At 32.5% G+C, this 21,971-nt stretch overlaps 1 protein-coding gene and 1 long non-coding RNA gene across 4 annotated transcripts in view; one reads left to right on the top strand and one right to left on the bottom strand.

Moving 5' to 3' along the window:
* Positions 1–21,971, top strand: part of LOC132519327 (uncharacterized) — an 829,930-nt gene that overhangs the window by 109,972 nt on the left and 697,987 nt on the right. The window lies entirely within an intron of this gene.
* Positions 1–21,971, bottom strand: part of TECRL (trans-2,3-enoyl-CoA reductase like) — a 93,589-nt gene that overhangs the window by 43,551 nt on the left and 28,067 nt on the right. For all 3 annotated transcript variants that reach the window (XM_060148087.1, XM_060148088.1, XM_060148089.1), the window contains exon 3: positions 2,431–2,475. In XM_060148087.1, coding sequence (XP_060004070.1) covers positions 2,431–2,475 — 45 coding nt within the window. The remainder of the gene's footprint in view (positions 1–2,430; positions 2,476–21,971) is intronic.

The following is a 21,971-nucleotide window of genomic DNA, read 5'->3' as shown; positions in this document are numbered from 1 at the left end:
AAGGTGCATACTTCTAACCTTACGGGTTTGTCAAGGCTGTTTTATAATGGGTATGGATGGTTGGAGTCAGGGATGGGAAGAGAAGGACCAACTCTACCCATGCTTCAACTTTCTGTTGAACAAATCTAATGGTTCTAAGAATTAGAAATTCAACACTGTACTTCCAGGACATTATGAAGTATATTAATCGCAGTAATAAGAGAGAGCACATTTTAGTTACCAGTTTGTATGACAGATTTATTGCAATAATGACTGCAATTATTCACCATTACCATAACAACACCATTTGCAATATAACTTTTAGTTCCTTCTATTAAGAGTTGGTGTCTATTTTCCCACCCCTTGAATATAGGCTAGCCTAGTGTCTTGCTTTGACAAATAGAATGTGGGACAAGGGATCATATCCCAGTTCTAAGCCTGAATCTCATGAATTCTTGAGTGCTTGTGCTCATTTATTTGCACCTCTGACGCCACCATGATAACAAGCCCAGAATATTCTGATGAAGCATAGAGCAGAGAGGAGTGACTGTAGTCGTGGCCATCTTAAAAAGGTCAGTCTTCAACAATCCGCCAGTTGACTGTAGCTATTTGAGTGAGATTAGCCAAGCAAAGCCAAGTCCAGCCCAGCTCAGCAGAAACACTGAGCTAAATAAACCTTTGCTATTTTTCACGTAAAAATCAATTGCTTACTCTTTTATTTGTGTTTTAGCAGTCTTTTGTGTCAGGAAACTGTAAAGGACTCTAAATTCACATGGCATCATTACTTATAGTGCAGTCATTCTGGCAAATGTATTCTGGCAGCAACTATAATGTAAATATTCATGCCTTGCTTTGTTTTGGTGTTAAGTCTTTTTCCTTAATATTAATAGTTACAACTATGTTCAATGAAGCATGTACCATGTACAAATCATTATAGCATTTTATAAACATAATCCTATTTAATACTTACAAACCTTCCCACCCCCCCCCACACACACAAAAAAACATGTTAGTTTCTTTATTAGCTCTACTTTATAAAAGAAGACTCTAAAGATAAGTAGAAGAGTCAGGTTTAAAATTCTGCATTACTGAAAATAACCTCTTCTTGGCACCATGTCCTGCTTGTATTACTAAATGCATTGATTCGTTTTTAAAAATATGCCATCATATTCCTATCAAAGAACACTTGGAGGGTTATACTTTATTCAGATCACACCCTGGAACACTCAACCGGGTATATAAGTGAGGGGAAAGTAAAGAGTCACATTCACCAGAAAGGGTGAAGTAACAGAAATCCCCCAGTCCCATATAGTGTCCTTCAAATTGAAGTTACACTTGACATTGATGCCTGTGGCATTCTCAGTTTTCTTTATATGAGTCAAGTTCAGAAAACAAAACCACTATTTCATTTTATGTTATTTCAGTATCCGTGTGTTGAAAGGTATTTATGTGCCTGGCACATATTATGCCCTGCAGAGGCAAAAATAAACAAGACAATGATTCTCTTTTAAACTCTAGCCAGATGGGAATTTGTCTTGAACAATTGAGTTTGGAAAAATGTGAGACCTTAAGAAAATGTGACTTTTAAGAATGATGTGGATTCCTATGTTTTCAACATAGACGTCTCATAGAAAGATGGAATATTTAAGATAACAATGAAAACAGAATATCTTAGAGAAATCCAAGAAAATCATCATTTGTCCTTAAGTGAATGTGATATCTAAGAAATGATACCCTGAATATTAGGAAAAGCAAAAACTGCAGAAAAATAAAATTCAGTTCACAATTGAATGGAAAAATTTAGATATTGAAATTCCTTAATAGATGCCTCTTATAGACTTACTATCATGGACCTGAACTGAGTAGCCCCCCCAAATTTACATTCTACCCACAGTTTTTATTTAACAAGTCCAAATTTAAGGTCAAGTTGATGCAATGTCAAAAACAATGATTCTAAACAGGATTCACTTTAGTGTGTATATTTATAAATTTTCTGAATGGAGAATAGGGTTTGAAATTTTGAAATACTTGAGGGTTATTAATGGATACAATACTTTTCCCTATAATTCATTCATTCTGTTCCTCCTTACCTCCCTTATTCTGTTTTTAAATAGAAAAAAAAAGGAAACAGAGCTAAGCTGTATCCCTGAGTATATATCAGGAAGCAGTAGATTGCAGGAATATAGCAGTAAAAGCTTTTGATACAGATGTTAGTTCAGATCCTGTCTCTAATACACACTGACAGTGAATGTGTGAAATTTATTTCTGTAAGACTAAAATTCCTTGCCCATAAAAGGGGAACATTACCTTTTTGGGAGGATCAAATGAGATAATATATTTAAAGTATTTATTATAATACCTGCCATTTAGTAAGTGATAAATAAATATTATCTATTGTGACAGCAAAGGGACTCTAAATTAAATAAATAGATTCGTGAAATTGGTTCTTACCACGTTCTAGCTGCAGGCCCACTCGAGAAGGGTACCACTTTGGACCTATTCAATGAAAAATAACATTTAATTGTAAGCACAGGTGTAAACACATTTTATTTATTTATTTTTTAAATAAATACATTTATTTATTTATTTATTTATGGCTTCATTGGGTCTTCATTACTTCTTAGGGGCTTTCTCTAGCTGTGGTGAGAGCGGGCTACTCTTCGTTGAGGTGTGCGGGCTTCTAATTGCGTTGGCTTCTCTTGCAGAGCACAGGCTCTAGGCGTGCAGGCTTCAGTAGTTGTGGTACGTGGGCTCAGTAGTTGTGGCTTGCGGGCTCTAGAGAGCAGGCTCAGTAGTTTTAGCGCATGGGCTCTGCGGCATGTGGGATCTTCCCACACCAGGGCTTGAACTGTGCCCCCCTGCATTGGCAGGCGGATTCTTAACCACTGTGCCACCAGGAAGCCCTAAACACATTTTAAAAGCAATAGTTTCCATTGGAAGACAGATTAGATCTCAGGAAGTGAATAAAAATTATCATTCAGTGCCAGAAATAGAGATAGTGGTTATCCTTTGCAGGGTGCTGAGAAGCACTGTGGATAGTTCTGGAAGAAAGCATGATGGGAGCTTTAGGAGTGGTGTTTTCCTGCTTTTTGATCTGAGGACTTTTAAGTAGTTGCATTCAATTTGTGGACATGTTCTAAAATAAATGACCTATGACTTGTGTGCTTTTTGAAAATTATTCTTCAAAAAATAATCTTAAACATCTTCATTTAAAACTGGAGAACTCTGACTTCATTTAAGATTTATTTAACATTAGCATGTGAAAGTGAGTTATTTTCTCTATCAGGAGTAAGACACTCTATCAGAATAATATATACCATTGACTTTTAGTACTATGGGCATATTAATTATAGCAGAATCGTCACTTTAGTATCTTCTACTTATACTACTATTAGTAATACATAGATTACTAAAAATTCTATCTGGTTAGGAAAATCAAAATACCTTTATTACACACTGCCATAAAAAAATGTTGGTTCACAATTACCAGAATATAATTATTTTCTCTTAAAATGAATTCTATGTTACTATTTTAAAGTCTCTATTGAAAATTTAATTCTTAACTTTGAAGTACAATTTTAAGCACATTCAGTTAATAAAAAATAAAAGAAATCATCAAAAGAATATTCCACAGTTGTTATTTCATTCTCAAAACATTACTTTCTAAAGTGTCAGAGTAATTAATGATAACATGGCATAACTAGACTATTGGGATCAATTCTTTCTAAATTTACTGCAAAAAGACAACTATATATGCAAGTTCTCATGGACAAAAAACTCATCAGTTAAAACTTGTAATCACAAGTTAAAAGCTATTTAGGATTATATCTAAACAAAATTTAGTAGTAGCAAGGCAAATGAGGAAGACACAGACATTTAACTCTGACATTTGATTCTTTTTGATTAGAAAATATGCAGGTAAAGAGACTTTATTTTTGTTTTGTATTTACTAATAATTGTTATTATTTATATAGCCATTTGTTGTTCTGAAATGCATGTTAACATCATCTGTTGAAAAGCATTTATAAATAGCTACCTTTATTATTCATACTGAAAATCTGCTGCCAAAGAAGCATGATGGAATAAAATGCAAAGAAATGTCTACAGTTTTAATTGTTTCCAATTATGGATATTGAAGAAAAGACAAAACTTATAACATTCCATTTATATTTGACAAATAGTCATTGAGCACTTATGATTAGTGTGCATAAGCTGTCAAGTTCTGTCCATTTTAACAATATTCATGTAAAACATCATTTTTAATAGCACTTTATGATGCCTTTAATGGTGGAAATGCCAATGCAAAACTTACTCTATCATTTTAGGCAAATAGATATGTCTATGAACTAGATGAATCAATACTGGCTGAATCCACAATGATCAGTCAGAGGAGTCAGAAGCTCTAAACACCTTCAGGGAAAACCATGTCCTTCCAACTCTCTCAACAAGGATAAACTATAAATCTACTTATGAAATAAACCCGGCACTTAATGGTTGTGATCTTTGAATACTGTGTCCTAGTGAAAGAGAATTCATAACTGCCTATTAAATCTATAGATTAGTTTCAGTCATCTTTTCAAAGAGCAAAACATACATTTTCTGAAATGCTCTGTGATTGTTGGGGTGAGATGGAATAGGCTGGAAGAACAGCAGAGAAAAAGACAGTTTATAAAGGATAAAGGACCCATGTTGTACAAGGTTTTTTAGCATATATGAATGGTCTAGAATATTATTTATAATGCTGAGTACATTTGAACTTGGACAACTGGCTCACAGCTGAATTATGACTATGTAGTAGATCTAATGCATCTGCCAGTATCTTAAATTACTTAAGGTATTGAACTTGACTTGTGTAACTCCTGTCATATTCTAGGCATGACTTCGCGTTCTATCCTTGATGAATGGAAGTGTTCATATCACTGTGTAGTAACATCCTAAATAAGTAATGTCTGCATGTAATTCAAATATATTTATTTTAATAAGATAGGGTTTTCTAAACTGCTTGTGACCCATTAGTAAGTTGAAAAATAGAATTAATGTTATTCTCAGCATTATATAAAGGAGTAGAATAGAATAAAGCAGAAATGGATTGTCATGGTACTGGATGTCATATATTAGGATAAACTCTGGATAGACAGGTTCAGTATTGTTTCTTGAACTTTTGTTTCAATAACTTAAATTGTAGAGATACATTTGTGTTTTTATAAGATTAATGTTCATTCTTTATTCTGAATAATATGGGTCTAATATATATATATTGTATTTTATTATAAAATAAAATACATTTCCTAAAGCTCTGTATTATAGAGTTTTTTAATAAAAATTGGCATCAGTGATTGAATTAAATCCTGTAAGATAAATAAAACAGATTTAAAGGTTTAAACATTTTCTTTCTTCAAAAAGATTTGTTTTAAAATTTTGAAACATAAAGGAAGAGGGCAATAATATAATTATATTGGATATAAATCATCTAAAATATGTTATAAGCTACATACACTCAAGTACATATGCCAGATGCCTGTCCTTACTTTCTTTTAACCTAAGAACATGTTGACTGCCATCATTTATTATGATTGGAATTCCTCTTATAGAATATTGATCAACAGTATAAATTTTAACTGAAATGCACCATTCATATTTCCAGGTATTCAATTTTAGAAATGACAAAAGTCAGCAATAGAGAAATATTTTATTCTTGACTCACTGATTGCATGTGTTCTATCTTTGTGTATATGAAAATATAGAGCCAATTAGTAGTTACAACATACAGACTAAAGCATGCATAGATTAAATTATTTAGTGTGGTATAGTTTATAAGGTATTAAAATTATTCTTGATAGTTCTTGATTACACATGGTATTGAATACTTAAATGAAACATATGTGTCATATTAATACTGAAAGAGGAGAAATTTAGAAGAAAAAGTACTATAGGAACTTTTCAGAAATAATTAGTATCCTTCATGACCTAGAACTTGACTCCCTTACATAAGACTCTAGGTAAAACTTGCCCCCTAACCTCTACCATTTTCTTGATCACCAGTCCTACTAGGAGGGAGAAATTCTGAGAACAGTTAAGGATTAATTAAAGAAACCACTTAATTAACATGGTGGAATATTCATAGCGGACCACAGAGACGTTTGGGGAAAGAAAGCAGTGATTTATTTTTGTTGTTTACATCTTGGGTTCTTTGTGGCTGGTGCGGTGAGATGGGATGAAGAGTAAAGAGAAATAGAATGCAGTTCTTAAGAATATGCTATGCAGAGCTGGCTGTGTTCAAGAGTTTAGCAGAAGTAAGATAAAACAATGTTGCACAAGTTTCTATGCGGCTCAGCTCAGTGCCTCAAAATTCCATAACTGCATGTAGGAGAAAACAAGTGAATTTGTCTGGGTTGTTCACTGTGACCTACCACTAGATACAAGTGTTGCAGTCAGAATTAATCTGGGAGATGGCAGTTCCAGAGAGGAAGAAGCAAAGAAGGCCGATATTTTCTAAATAATTGATATATACAGGATATTAGGAAATATATTTGAAATGTTCAGAAAAATAAATATGTGACATGTCAACAAAACCTTTAGGTAATAAAGCCTCAAAAATGTAGCATCATAAATTTAAAGTGTATTAATTGTTATTTTCAATAACCCACTTGAAAAGTGAACTATATATAATTAATGTGTTTATATGTAATATAAATATGTTATATATTAACTTTTTTCAAATACAAGTACATATAAAAGGACTATGTATATATATATATAAAACAATGCAGATTCATTTTAAGGTTAAAAATATAAAAAATGGAAAAAAATAGTTATATGAATAGATGAATAACAAGACATTAATACAAAACCATTTAGAATTCTATCTGGAATAATAAAGTCTGGCATAATGTGAATATGTACTAAAAGTTAATATAATGCAAAATCTCTTAATGACATTTCCTATATGAAAATTAATAAAGGAAGGATATCATCAATAGTTGATGAAGAGGTTTTGATGGTAAATTTCTGAGCATAGAACACTGCATTTCACCTTCAGTAGACTTTTTTCTTACCCCAGAAAATGACAGTAATACTATAAATGCTAAAATAAACATAATTAGAAGGCCATTAAAATCCTATAGGAAAGAAACATTTTTTAAAAAAATCTCTAAAACTTATGAAATCAACTTGATTTAATCTAAAATGATTTCCTGAAATGAACTAAAATAACTGCAAGTGTAATTGAAAAACAATTGTGAACCAGTAGCTGCTAAGTGCATTTCAAATGGCATCCCATTTCAAGATAACCTTGTAAGGCAAGCAAATAAAACCAGAGTGTAATGAGAAATAAATTAAAGGAACTATAAGCACGAGGTAAAATAAAGAAATTAATTTTCCAGAAGAGGGATGGTAGTAGTCTCCTGTGCTTAAATTCTATGACACCAGATCTGAGTTTTGAACATACATCTATACACAGCACTTTGAAGAAAAGATAACAGGCAAGAGGCCATTTGTTGAAAACATCAAGCATGATGATTGGTCTTGAAATGCTGCTTTTCATGAGGTGATTCTGAAACATTGTATATATTTTATCTAAAGAAAAAGATTTAGGGGAAATTGAAAGTAATTTTTAAATACTGAAAAATTATTAAGCAGAATAAAGACAAGGACTATTAAAAACACCTTTAGGGTTAACTGGAAGAAAGAGTATTTGTGCAAGGTAAGAATTTCACTGAAAGTGGTTAACCACTGGCTTCCTCTCATAGATATGTGTAATGTGAATATTTAAAAGATAATGTAGCATAAATTCCTCTATTTTGTGGGGAGGTGGACTGAAAAACTTTTAAGATACATATCACTTCTCAAAAAAGCATTTATCAATAATTCTGTATTATTAAAAAATGAATACCTGAAACTTTGTATCAGGTTTTGTCAATCATCCTAATAATATATATTTTTAATCCTTGCTTAAGGTAAATTAAATTAAGAAAAATAATTGGCATAATAAGCATAAACTACATAACATGCATAATGCTTGTATGTATAATAAGCAGACATAAAATTTTTCATCATAGAATATTCATACTGTAAAATTCTTCAAAATATATCTACTATCAATCATAACAATGAAAAAGATAAGGCCAAGTATGATGAAATTATTTGCCTAAATTAAATCAATGATTTAATGGTTAAGTCTGGTCTAGCACCCAAGACTCTCAATTCTCAATTTACTAAACTTTCTAATATACCATGTTTTATTTTTTTTCTGATTCTTTTAAATCAGTAAATAGCATGTCAAAGAGTAGTAAAAGGAAAACAATAAGTGAAGGACAGGAAAATGAATATATGTAGCCACTCTTATTCCTCAATCCCTTGATTGTTCTAAGCCTTAACTGGGACTTTTATTTTATTTATTTATTTCTTATTGACATATAGTTGATGTACAATATTATATACAAATGTACAATATAGCGATTTGCAATTTTTAAAGGTTGTACTCTATTGATAGTTATTATAAAATATTGGCTATATTCCCTGTGTTGTACAATAAATTCTTGTAGCTTATTTTATATATAATAGTTTGTACCTCTTAATCCTCTACCGCTATGTTGATCCTCTCCCTTTCTGTCTCCCCACTGGTAACCACTAGTTTGTTCTCCATATCTGTGAGTCTACTTCCTTTTAGTTATATTCACTAGTTTGTTGTATGTTTTTAGATTCCACAGATAAGTGATATCATACAGTACTTTTCTTTCTCTGTTTGGCTTATTTCACTTAGCATAATACCCTCCAATTCCATCCATGTTGCTGCATATGGCAAATTTTCATTCGTTTCTATGGATGAGTATTAGTCCATTGCATATATCTATATCACATCTTCTTTATCCATTCATTTGTTGATGGACACTTAGGTTGCTTGCGTATCTTGGCAACTGTAAATAATGCTGCTATAAATTTTGAAGTAAATTCTTGTTTCCTCTTATCTTTTTTCTGTTATGCATATTAATGTCTTTGAAATTGAAACATTTCAGTAGCAAATTTAAATGACAAAAAATCGTGTCAGTTGTAAATGGTTTAAATGGCATATCACTGTTTGTATTGCATAATCTGTGGAGTCTCTCTGGATGGAAACTTATCGCAAGTTTGCCAAATATATGATCATTTATCTGTGTCTTTTTTTTTTTTTTTTTGCGGTACGCGGGCCTCTCACTGTTGTGGCCTCTCCCAATGCGGAGCACAGGCTCTGAATGTGCAGGCTCAGCAGCCATGGCTCACGGGCCCAGCCGCTCCGTGGCATGTGGGATCTTCCCGGACCAGGGCACGAACTCACATCCCCTGCATCGGCAGGTGGACTCTCAACCACTGTGCCACCAGGGAAGCCCTATCTGTGTCTTCTTGTTTATGCAGGAATTGAAATGCACTGCAATGTTATAAATTATATTTAATACATACTAAGTGCCCACTTATACACGATAAGAATCTATATGGCATGATTACCATTCTTCAGTATTTTATAAATTAAAAAGAACAACTGATGACTCAGAATGATGCACATAACATATTTTACAATGTCATTTTTAAGAGACATTGGAATTCAGAGAAGGCTGAAGTGACTGAATACTGGAAAAGCATGGGAGTATTTCATGGGCAAGGACTTTATTAACACATAATATATAACTAATTAGAAGAAAATAGGAAAGGTAAGGTGAGAAATATATGTGGAAAATTAAAAAGATACATTGAATCATTTACCTTCCAATATGTGTGTGTATCTTCAATACATGCACTGAAGTAAATGTAACTTTGTAGAAAATATGTTATTTCCCTAAAAATAACAAATTAAAATAGCAGATAACAAAGCTGATGGATTCCATTTAGGGATAATTAGTTTTGTGACTTTCCATAGTCAATGATTGCATTTGGTTGGAAACTATATTTCCATGATCATGATTCAGTGTATTCACACTGATAATAAATAAATCTTCCAAGGTATGTTTATGATATGAATAGTCAAATTAATATACTCAATCATCAGTACTTTTTAAAATAAACATTTGAAATGCAGCATGTAATACAATAAATGATCAAAGACCAAGATTAAGTCCAGAGAGCATCAGCTATGTAAAGTGTCTCATAAACTTAATCACATAAATTTATTAAAAAATGAGTAAAGATGTAAAATAAGGAATCAAAAACATGAGAAAAGAATATGGCACTATAAACTTTTAGAGTTTTATTTGATAAAATACCAAATAAAATTTATAGAAAACAAACAGTTAATTTTATAGTAACCTAAATGCCCATCATCGGATGAATGGATAAAGAAGATGTGGCACATATATACAATGGAATATTACTCAGCCATAAAAAGAGACGAAATTGAGCTATTTGTAATGAGGTGGATAGACCTAGAGTCTGTCATACAGAGTGAAGTAAGTCAGAAAGAGAGAGACAAATACCGTATGCTAACACATATATATGGAATTAAAAAAAAAAATGTCATGAAAAACCTAGGGGTGAAACAGGAATAAAGACACAGACTTACTAGAGAAAAAAAAAAAAAAAAAAAAAAAAAAGTAATAAAAATGTAATGGAATGATGGTATAGTCAATACTACAAGGCAGAAGAGAGAATTTGTCAATTGGAAGATGAACCAGAAGAAATTACTCAAAAAGTAGAAAATTAAAAGGAATAAGAGAATATAAAAATCATTAAAAGAAATAGAAAATTGAATGATAATCCATACATTAGACATCCTTAAGCATATGCAAAGAATTCCATTAACTGCAATAGTAAACTATATGTTCTACCCAATTCTTCCTATTGAGGACAACTAAGAAAGTATGGCAAAATATTTTATCAAAATCTCCATAGAGTTAATAACAAAAATGAAGTATTATGAAGCTAATATCTGGGAGAAAGGGAATCCCAGAAAGCTGAGCCCAGCAACTGAAGCCACATTCCTCTCAGGATATCTGCTTATATTGAAAGAGACAGCTGAGCAAGGCTTTCCACAGACTCACAAGCCTGAGAAAACAGAAAAGCAGATTTTATTCTCAATCAAGAAGGAAAAGTCCTAGTAAAAGCCCACTTTTTCAACCGGTATCACAAAATAAGGACAAATCAGAAACACAAGTTCTCACAAAGAATGAAGCTGAATTTTGAATCATCTTAATACTTGTTTGGATTCAAGGGATCTGTAAGTTCCAAAGTCCAGCCCTACTGCCTGAAGAAGCAAAAGTAAATCTCTGGAGACATACAATTTTATCCAGTCTTTAATTACCTCACATTTTTTGATATTTTCAAATTTCATGAAGGGCAATTAGACTGAGAACAGATTTCAAAATGATGGCAACAAGAGATATTGTCCAAATAGCTTCCAAATGGAGTATTTTTTAAAGGAAATATAAAATAGTAACATTATTAGTTAGACTGACAAATCTTACCATTAATAGACCCTTGTTGTCTGTTAGTAGACGAACATCCAAAGGATCAACTTTGAGAAAAAGAAATTGATTCTAGGACTGAGATGAGATAAACTAAACAATATTGAGCAAAGAAACTAGCACATAAGTAGATGTTTTATATAAGATAGCAGAATATCTATATAATTTGAATATATAAATTAATAATGATAAATAAGTAATAATTTACATTCATATACAAAAACAAAATACTGGACAGCAATAATGTACAAAGTGGAAAGTATTTTTTGGATTTAAGCATTCTGAATACCTTATAAAATTTAAGAAGGATGTAAAAAGTAGTAGTTAATCTCAGATTTTGATAAAAGGTTTTTAAAATTTTTTGAGCAGTTTTATTAGTAAAATTTTATACATCTGGGAATCCAAACTTTTTCTTAATAATGGCAAACTATTTTCCTTATTCTGGCATCCAGAGATGTACACAACTTTCTCCTTTCCTGTCCAGCAAAAGCCCTGCTCCAATGGGAAGTTCTCATGTGTACAAAACAAAATTAAGGGACAGGAAATATTGACCAGGCCATGGAATGCTAAATAGGAAACACGGTAGCATTACAGAATGTCCTGTGTACATTGAATTATCACTTTAGCTACATTGCTTTAGTAGTACTTTTATACTCTTTCCAAACAGTAAAAGCCTAAAAGCCTGAACAAATGGGCAAACATGTGATTTCTGTTTCTTTTCTCATTGGAAATAAACACCAAGTATCATACAAAACCCTTCCTTGATGTACTAAAATACTTTCTGGTGATTTAATATTGTTGAATCAGTTGTTTTATTTGTGAGAAATGATTCCTTCCTTATAGTACTTCACTAGAAATAAATGAACCATTTTATTCCCTGTACACCATAAATGCCGCCTACGCAATTAAGTGAAAATGCTAAAATGGAATCAAGGAAACCAGTAAAAATATGTGTGATAGTGTTTATGTATCTGAAAAATAAGAGGACAATTTCCTATCTTATACCCAATAACAACAAGTTTTAACACTCAAACCAGCATCAACCAATGTGTATAAATTTTGCTGACCTTGAAAAGAAAATGCATCTGCTAGAGAGTTTGCTATTACAAAGTTCTCAAGTAAGAAAGACAAAGTGTTATAATGCTGTATAATCAGCAACCACAAAGCAAGGCTTCTGTAGGAAAACAGACATGGTTCTAAAAATATTTAAAAGCTGCATAAACAAATATTCAGAATTATAAAATAAAGAGTATGAAAGCAAGAGACATAAAGTAACAAGCCAATTTCACAGTAAAATACAGGGCACAAAACAAGAAAATGTGGGACAGGAAGAAGAGCATACAGAGCACAACTGAACTATTTCTTTGTCTTCCCTGGTTTAAGTTTATAACCAGTTTGTTCACGTAATTACCCACCATACTTCTAAGGAACCACCAGGATTGATCATCATGCCTATACTCCCATTTACTTTAGATATCATTTAGTTGTTCAAGTGTCTCAGAGCATCCAATATCAGAGTGATACTTCTCCCAATTTGGATTTGTACAACAACTAATCAGACCTAACTGTCCACCTCTCCATGTTTTCTCAGACTCCTCCAATGTACTTCAGGGCATTTATAGTCTGTCATCAGCAACAACTTTTAAATCAACAACTTCCACTCAAAAAATCCCTCAATCTTCTTACTTTAATATAAAACTTTTCTGCATCTTCTTCAACTGTTATTTATTCTTTATGCCAAACCCAATTGTGTGCCTAAAAGTATATTAGGAATCCTCCTTGCTGTTAAATCCAAAACATTTTTCCCAATTCTCCTCAGGTAATGCCTATCAACACACTTTACTACTTAGTATTATTTCTTCTTGTTGACATCTATGATCCACAGGTATTTCCATCTAAGTCACTGAGGACTTAACTCAGAGTAACCTCTCTACCACTATTCATTTACCATTGTACCATTGTAGGTGATTTTAATATCACTTAAATTCCCTGTCCTTTAGTGCCTTGATCTACTCATCCAAATATTCTCTGTCTACTCTCTCACTCTTTCCCAGAGTCTCATGCTCACTAATAAATGCATTGCCTCCAAAACACATATTTCCAACATCCTACTTCCTCATCATCACTACCGTTCCTTCCTATTTAATTAAGTTAGTATTTCTAGCTCAGATAATTTTTGATTCTCCAAGGACTTCCCAAAAATTATCTTACTATTTTCACTATGATAAGTTTTTTTATTTCTCCCACATTTAATTTTTCTCTAGGCTCAATTCTAGTATCCATAATTGTAATCACACCTAATCAATGATCTTAACTACTTCGCTACTTAGAAAATGCTAAACCTTGTTGTATTCAACTATTCCATTCTCTGTGTCTGAATCTGAGTTTTTGAATGGTTTTCCTCTGATGCTATCACTTCCCTGGTTTCCCTTATACTATAAGAATGAGCAGACCCCAGTACTACTTCCCAGTTACTTTTTCCCATTACCTTGCTTTTTGATCTTTCTATCTGAAATGATTTTATGTAGCTATTAAGATGCTTAGTATACATTCCTCCTTACTGTTGTGCAACATCATGAGGATAGGTAGCTATAGTCATTTGTATTACCACTATATAGGGAGATTAGAAGATTACCTGGCACAGAGGAATGTGTGAATTTATAAGATTTGAATAAACACATGGCCTCTTATTGAAGAATAATTGGCAGAAGATATGCACCATAGTTTTAATAAAATGTAATATCAGTTATTTATAATAAATTCTTTTCTCTGTATAATGAATCAGTGTCTTGTTACTAGTTAATTGCAAAGTCTGTGGACATTGACTGGGTTTAAATCCTGAGACTATAATCTACTAGTTGTCTTATTTATCTTGAGCAAGTTACCTTTCTGAATCCTATTTTTCTTGTATGTTAAGCAAAATTTTTTGAAAACAAATAGAGGAGGGATAACAAAGTTATCTAACTCTTAGGGATGTTTTGAGACTTAAACGAGATAATGCATGCAAATAATCAAAAACTCTTAACAACTAATTGAAAGATGTGATGTGTGTAAGAAAGATTTGTGACTGCTGAAATTAACAAAGATAAGGGGGAAATAGATTGTAATCATTTCCAAGACAGAGTGCATGGGCCAGGTAAGAAATAAATACTGTGATACAGTGTCTATTTGCCTACATCTTCTTCATGTGTTCATGTTATTTACTTTGCAGTAAGTTACTGTTTCTCAGTGGTGCAAAGTGATCATGCTCATAAAAAATGTGTATGAACGATTGTAAATTTCACACTATGCTAATATAATTCTCCTATTTATCAATCATATATGAACTCACTAGAGTTACAGAAACTAATAGAGCAAATAAATAATAGAGTATGAATAATGTCACAGTCAAAACACAGTTGCTCTTCAACAGGGACAAAACCAAGGAAACATTCCTCACCCCACACCTCAAATTATACATTAAGTAGATTTTTCTTTGCCGCCACCAAGATGAACATACACACATACACGCAGAGTATGAGGACATTATGAGAATCTTCTGTGCCATAAGAAGCTTGAACCTGATGCTGGAGGTAGTTAGGTAGTAAGGACAAGATACTAGAGTAGATCAATATATGAGAAAATGTATCCAACAGGAGTCTATGCAGGTATCTAGATTAAAAATTACAGATTAAAAATTACAAAGACTTAAACTGTGGTTATGAGAATTACGGTGATTTGCAGATTTCAAATATACCAATGGTATCAAATCGGTAATTTTTTCAGTAGTAGTCACTTATTTATTAATCAGAGGCCCCTTTCAGAAAATCGCATTGTAATTTCTGAACACAATCAAAGAATTTTAATATGGCTTTATGTACACATGCCTGCACAGCCAGACCTATATACAAACAAACACAAATAGTTGCTCTTATAATTGAGATATTTCACCTTTTTTGGGATTAGGAAAGTTTACATTAATTTGTCATTCCCCAAACCCAATAGCTTCAAATATAAACAAAATGCTTAGGATATATATGACTTCTCATTATCAAACTACTACAATTACTGAGAAATCCAAACACAGTTTTCAGCTAAGGCAGATAAACAGTTCATAAGGTGAAAATCTTCCATGTCAATAAACCCTAGAACTTTTTAAATGACATTTTTATATCACAAGATGATTTAATATGAAGTACATTTTATTATATATTGTCCCAAAGATTACTTCTTTTCAGTTTTCACCAATTGTTAGGACTTGGAAAAAACCTTGAATGTTTCCAGATTGAGTCTATTCCCCCAGGTGTGTGTGTCAAAATTCTAATGAATTGCTCTTAGGTGTCTGCAATATGTACAAGATATTGAGATGCCAGATTGGCTGTTTAATATACAGTTGAAAGTTCTAAGAAGGAGACAGTTTTGATTTCTTTTATTCATTAGTGATATTTTCTAAGCCATGGGAATTGTTGAGAACATAACATAAGAGAAAGAAATGTAGAATTAAAAGGGGAAATTGTTGAAAATAGAATCTGAGAAGTAATGAATATTTAAGAGGCCAAAAAATGATGAGCGGTCCTCAAAGGAGTCTGAGAACAAGAAGTTAGAGATGACAAAAGTCATATATAATGTCTTAAAATCAAATGGGCAGAGAGTTAAAATCAACAAACAAATGAAGACAATCAAAGAGAAGAATGGTGTATTAGGTCAAATGCAACTGAGAGTTCAAGTTACACATGACCAAAAATGATCCATCGCTTCAGCAAAACAGAAACTGCCAGTGACCTTAGACAGGTCTTTGGCATGCTGACAAAGAAAACTATTTTGAAGTGACTGCTAAGTGATGGACAGAAGAAGGAGTGATGGTATTGCTAGAAGTGGTTTGTAAGTTGAGATATTCTTTTTTATTTATTATTTTAAAATTTTTATTTATTTATTTATTTTATATAGCAGGTTCTTATTAGTTATCTATTTTATACAGATATTCTTTTTTTTAAACACCTTTATTGGAATATAATTGCTTTACAATGGTGTGTTAGTTTCTGCTTTATAACAAAGTGAATCAGTTATACATATACATATGTTCCCATATCTCTTCCCTCTTGCATCTCCCTCCTTCCCACCCTCCCTATCCTACCCCTCTAGGGTGGGACAAAGCACCAAGCTGATCTCCCTGTGCTATGCAGCTGCTTCCCACTAGCTATCTATTTTACGTTTGGTAATGTATATATGTCCATGCCACTCTCTCACTTTGTCACAACTTACCCTTCCCCCTCCCCATATCCTCAAGTCCATTCTCTAGTAGGTCTGTGTCTTTATTCCCATCTTGCCCCAGGTTCTTCATGACCTTTTTTGTTTTTTCTCTTAGATTCAATATATACGTGTTAGCATATGGTATTTGTTTTTCTCTTTCTGACTTACTTCACTCTGTATGACAGACTCTAGGTCCATCCACCTCACTACAAATAACTCAATTTTGTTTCTTTTTATGGCTGAGTAATATTCCATTGTATATATGTGCCACATCTTCTTTATCCATTCATGTTGATGGACACTTAGGTTGCTTCCATGTCCTGGCTATTGTAAATAGAGCTGCAATGAACATTTTGGTACATGACTCTTTTTGAATTATGGTTTTCTCAGGGTATATGCCCAGTAGTGGAATTGCTGGGTCATATGGTAGTTCTATTTTTAGTTTTTTAAGGAACCGCCATTCTGTTCTCCATAGTGGCTGTATCAATTTACATCCCACCAGCAGTGCAAGAGTGTTCCCTTTTCTCCATACCCTCTCCAGCATTTATTGTTTCTAGATTTTTTGATGATGGCCATTCTGACCGGTGTGAGATGATATCTCATTGTAGTTTTGATTTGCATTTCTCTAATGATTAGTGATGTTGAGCATTCTTTCATGTGTTTGTTGGCAATCTGTATATCTTCTTTGGAGAAATGTCTATTTAGGTCTTCTGCCCATTTTTGGATTGGGTTGTTTGTTTTTTTGATATTGAGCTGCATGAGCTGCTTGTAAATTTTGGAGATTAATCCTTTGTCAGTTGATTCATCAGATACTCTTGATAAAAGAATAAAGAGGAAGCATCTGAAGATATAAGGAGAATGAGAGTAAAGGAATAAATCTCATTTATTTAAAGGATATGGAGAGAGGATTGCACAGTGGAGCTAAGAATTTGATATGGATCAACCAGAAAGAGAGCAATTTAGGTAAAGTACAAAAAAAAGATCAATGTTAAGCTAGATGATAAATCCAAAGACAGGTGGTGTTCTAGAGACTGTGTATCTCCCTGAGTTCCAGAAACTGGAAGTCCTGAAGCAAAAGAGAGAGATGTTTAGAATAATAGATGGTCAAGAGATTTGTTCAGAGTTTCAAATATTGAAATTAACTTCTAACTAATGACAAATCTCATGGTATTGATAAGGGGGTAAGTAGCTAAAGCAGAGTGGAAGTGAAAATAGCAGAAAATCAAGGAGTTCTGAGACTAGCATACTGGATGGTTATTATTTTAGGTGTAATTTTCAATGAAATGCCAGAACTTCGAATGAAGGTGAAATTTTAGTCAGATTCTAGAGCCATCAAAGAAAATAGAGAAAGGTTATGTAGGTAAGTACAAAATAAAGAGGAATGAAAGGTAGTAAACTAGAATAACATGAATCTTACAGAAGGTGAAGTTTTATGTGAAAGAAAATTTAATGACTTAAATTTTAAAAGTTAACTAGATGAATGATGTACTGTGGATTATGACAAAATATAGGAATTTTACTTGATGAACATACAGTCAACCTCAAATTATACTATAGATATGTCTATCTAAAATATTCTTTTTAGATTAAATCATTTTACTTTTGACTCTCCTACATTACTTAGGTACAGCCCAGAAATGACCAAGATAGGCTTTTAGACTCAAGTGATACTGTAATAGGGAATTAAGATATTCTCTTGTTAAGAACATATAGATATAACAAGTAGTAACGTGTTAATCATAATATATTTGTATTATATATACATTATTTGGGGTTTCTGAAAATCTTTTGTCTATACTAAATAAGTTAGCCAGGAAAGATTGCTTAATTCATACAAATGCATTTCATAATTTTCTGAAAAGACTTTAGAACATCTCTATACTTTCCCAGCTCTATGGTGGAAAAGGTAAATATTTTAACAATATGTTCAATTGATGATACACCTTGCCCTAACATCTAATCATACACACACACACACACACACACACACACACACACACACACACCCCCTAAGTTCTGTATATTAAAATGCACAGAATACTTATATAATACCGCATAATGCTACCCTATAATCATTTAGATGGTACTATGAATAAAAGCTGTTTCAGTGTGGCTTTATTTGACAGTTTATTCTAACTCATTTCAAGAGAGAACTAGTACTCATTAAAATATATGGTGAGGGCTTCCCTGGCGGCGCAGTTGTTGGGAATCCGCCTGCCAATGCAGGGGACATTGGTTCGAGCCCTGGTCCAGGAAGATCCCACATGCCGCAGAGCAACTGAGCCCATGCACCACAACTGCTGAGCCAGTGCTCTGGAGCCCACAAGCTAGAGCCTGCTTGCTGCAGCTACTGAAGCCTGTGCTCCTAGAGCCTGTGCTTCGCAACAGGAGAGGCCACCACAATGAGAGGCCCCTGCACCACAGCAAAGAGTGGCCCCTGCTCGCCACAACTAGAGAAAGCCTGTGTGCAGCAATGAAGACCCAATGCAGCCAAAAATAAATTAAATAAATAAATTTATTTTAAAAAATAAACTATATGGTGAAAAGATAAGACTGCTATTCAGGGTGATATTTGGTAACTATTAAAAATTAAATATTACTGATTTATATAAATATTGGGATTATAATTTTGTAAAGCATTATGCCCCTGAAAATGTTTAGAATTCAAATTTATGAACCCTAAAAATAAATGAAAGGGATGTCAAGAAGTTATCTTCTGAGAATTATGAATGAAAGAAGAGAGAAATCATGATACAAAATAAATGACCATGGGAACATTTTTAAAGTAGAAGTAATTCTCTAAGATTTAAATTTCTAAGATTTAGATATTTAAAAAAGAAAATATATAAAATATCTATATGAGAGAAAACAGCTCTATAAATTTATTAATAATATGTGAGTAGAAGCTAAAATTTTAAAAATAACAAAGACAATTGAAATGGTGAGAATCCTATATCCATTCCTTATACCAGGATATATTCCAGATACCAAAAATATTTTATGTAAAAAACAAAACCATAACTTACAAGTGTAAAAATAAAACATCAGTAACATTTTTAAAGTTTGGAGGATGAAAAAATAATTCTAAGCTACACAAAACAGAAAATATGAAATATATAATTGGCAAATTTAGATTTATAAGATTTATTTTTTCCAGAAGAAAATAAAAAACAGTGACTGTGGCCTGTACACCAATTAATAAAGACATATATTATTAAGGCAATAAAAACATCTGAATAAACAAAAATGTGGGTAAAGACCTTGAATGGGCAATATCCAGAAAAAATACATATAAATCACAAACAAGAGCATGAAAAACTTCTCTAGTGATCCAATACATGGAATCTAATACTAAATGAAATTGTTTTTCCAATCCTTAATTACTAAAAATTGATATCTGTGAATATCCAGGGTTATTGAGAAAAGGGAAAAAAGACATTCTGAAGTATTGTTTTGAATCTGTAAATTAGGAGGGTAAATTTTGCAATAATGTATTACATCAATAATGAATACATCAATGCATAGTACATGGTAAATGTTCAATAAATATTTTTCAACATTCAACAAATATTGCTGAATAAACAAACATAATATTGCTTTATTATGGAAACAGTTAGGTATGTATCCAGAGAATGTGTATTGCTCATTCAAGCAAATGTATATCTCCAGTAATATATATATATATATTTTTGCAGTACGCGGGCCTCTCACTGTTGTGGCCTCTCGCGTTGTGGAGCACAGGCTCCAGACGCGCAGGCTCAGCAGCCGTGGCTCACGAGCCCAGCTGCTCCGTGGCATGTGGGATCTTCCCGGACCGGGGCACGAACCCGTGTCCCCTGCATTGGCAGGCGGACTCTCAACCACTGCGCCACCAGGGAAGCCCACGGGAAGTTTTTTTTAAGTTTCCTGAAATCTTAAAAAAAGATCCACATAGTTTGAGGCAGAATGTCACCTGGACTTGTATAATTCTTTATTTTTCATCTCAGTTTTCAAAGCAAGGTTTAATTCTTCTGTGAGGCCTTTGTGAGAAGATGAGAATGACTAGAGTGTGGTGTATAGAGACATGAGTATGAAAATCACTGAAGCTCTCCAGGAGAGACTTCAAGATACAAACAAGAATGATAATTACAAGTGTTAATGAATAAATAAATGGAGATAAAGAAAGACTAGTGGAGGATTTGCAGCTGAGGGCTTTTTACCATTTTGGTAAATGAAATAAGAAGAGGAGAAATAGGTCAAAGTATATATTTGTATGTGTATGCATATATATAATTTATAATTTTATCTCTTTTTCATGAAAACCATTGCTCTTTCCCTTTTGCCTTAACAGCTAATATTATGACTGTAGTTTCCTCCCCTTTCTACCTCTTCACCAGTCTGATTGTTATGGGGTCACCGAGGTAATCTAAAATATGACTCATAACAAAGCAGAACTGAAAAATTATGAGCCTTAGAAGAGCATAAGATAGTCATTTTATAGGACAAGAAAAATCACAGTAAAGAAAGTTCTAAAATAGAGCTAAGAAAAATGTTACACTAACACAAGTCAGAGAAATAGGAGGAAGACAAGAAATCAAGTTTAGTCAGAACACCTAAGAGAAGAAAGGATAGAGATAAACGACATGTAGAGAGAATTTTCCCCTCAGGAAACCTAGTCTTCTGATAAGAGTTATATATATATATATATATATATTATTTTCTTTTCTTTACAAGATTAACAATTCCTATTATAACTCCAGGGCCTAAAAATAAACATCATCCAAAACATCTTAATAAAAAATGATTTGGTGTCAAAAAGTAAAGAAGTAACTGTAAAAACCTTACTGTTACAAAACTGTAGTTATAAAACAACTTTAGATATAAAACTACATATATAATATATATTTTTATGTTAAAATAATTTATGAATTTGAATAAAGTATTCAATATTGGTCAATCTTAAAATATGCTAAAAACATGAAATATTAAGGCAATCAACACATAATTTTTTTTACCATTATATATACAGTCACATATTGTTAGATTTAGCAATATTTTTTTATTTCCTTTCACCGTTTGGCAAATGCATTAAGCATAATGTCCAATTTAATTCACTTCTAGATATTTCTCTGTAATGTGATACAGAAAAAAATGTTTTTCTGTTTCTGTACTTTGTAAAACCTGAAGACCAATACGTCTTTGAAATACACTATAATAAATACAAGATCTTCTGAATATTATTTTTCTTTAAGTGATGGGTATACTTTTAAAGTAAAGGTATTTTGAAAAAGTAGAAAAAGTTACAATTTATTTAAAGCTGATAAAGTTTAGAACTGTGCTTCAAAAAGTGAATAA

Source organism: Lagenorhynchus albirostris, chromosome 4 (genome assembly GCF_949774975.1).
Source record: "Lagenorhynchus albirostris chromosome 4, mLagAlb1.1, whole genome shotgun sequence".
NCBI classification, from domain to species: Eukaryota; Metazoa; Chordata; class Mammalia; order Artiodactyla; family Delphinidae; genus Lagenorhynchus; species Lagenorhynchus albirostris.
This window is presented reverse-complemented; position numbering and strand designations above follow the sequence as displayed.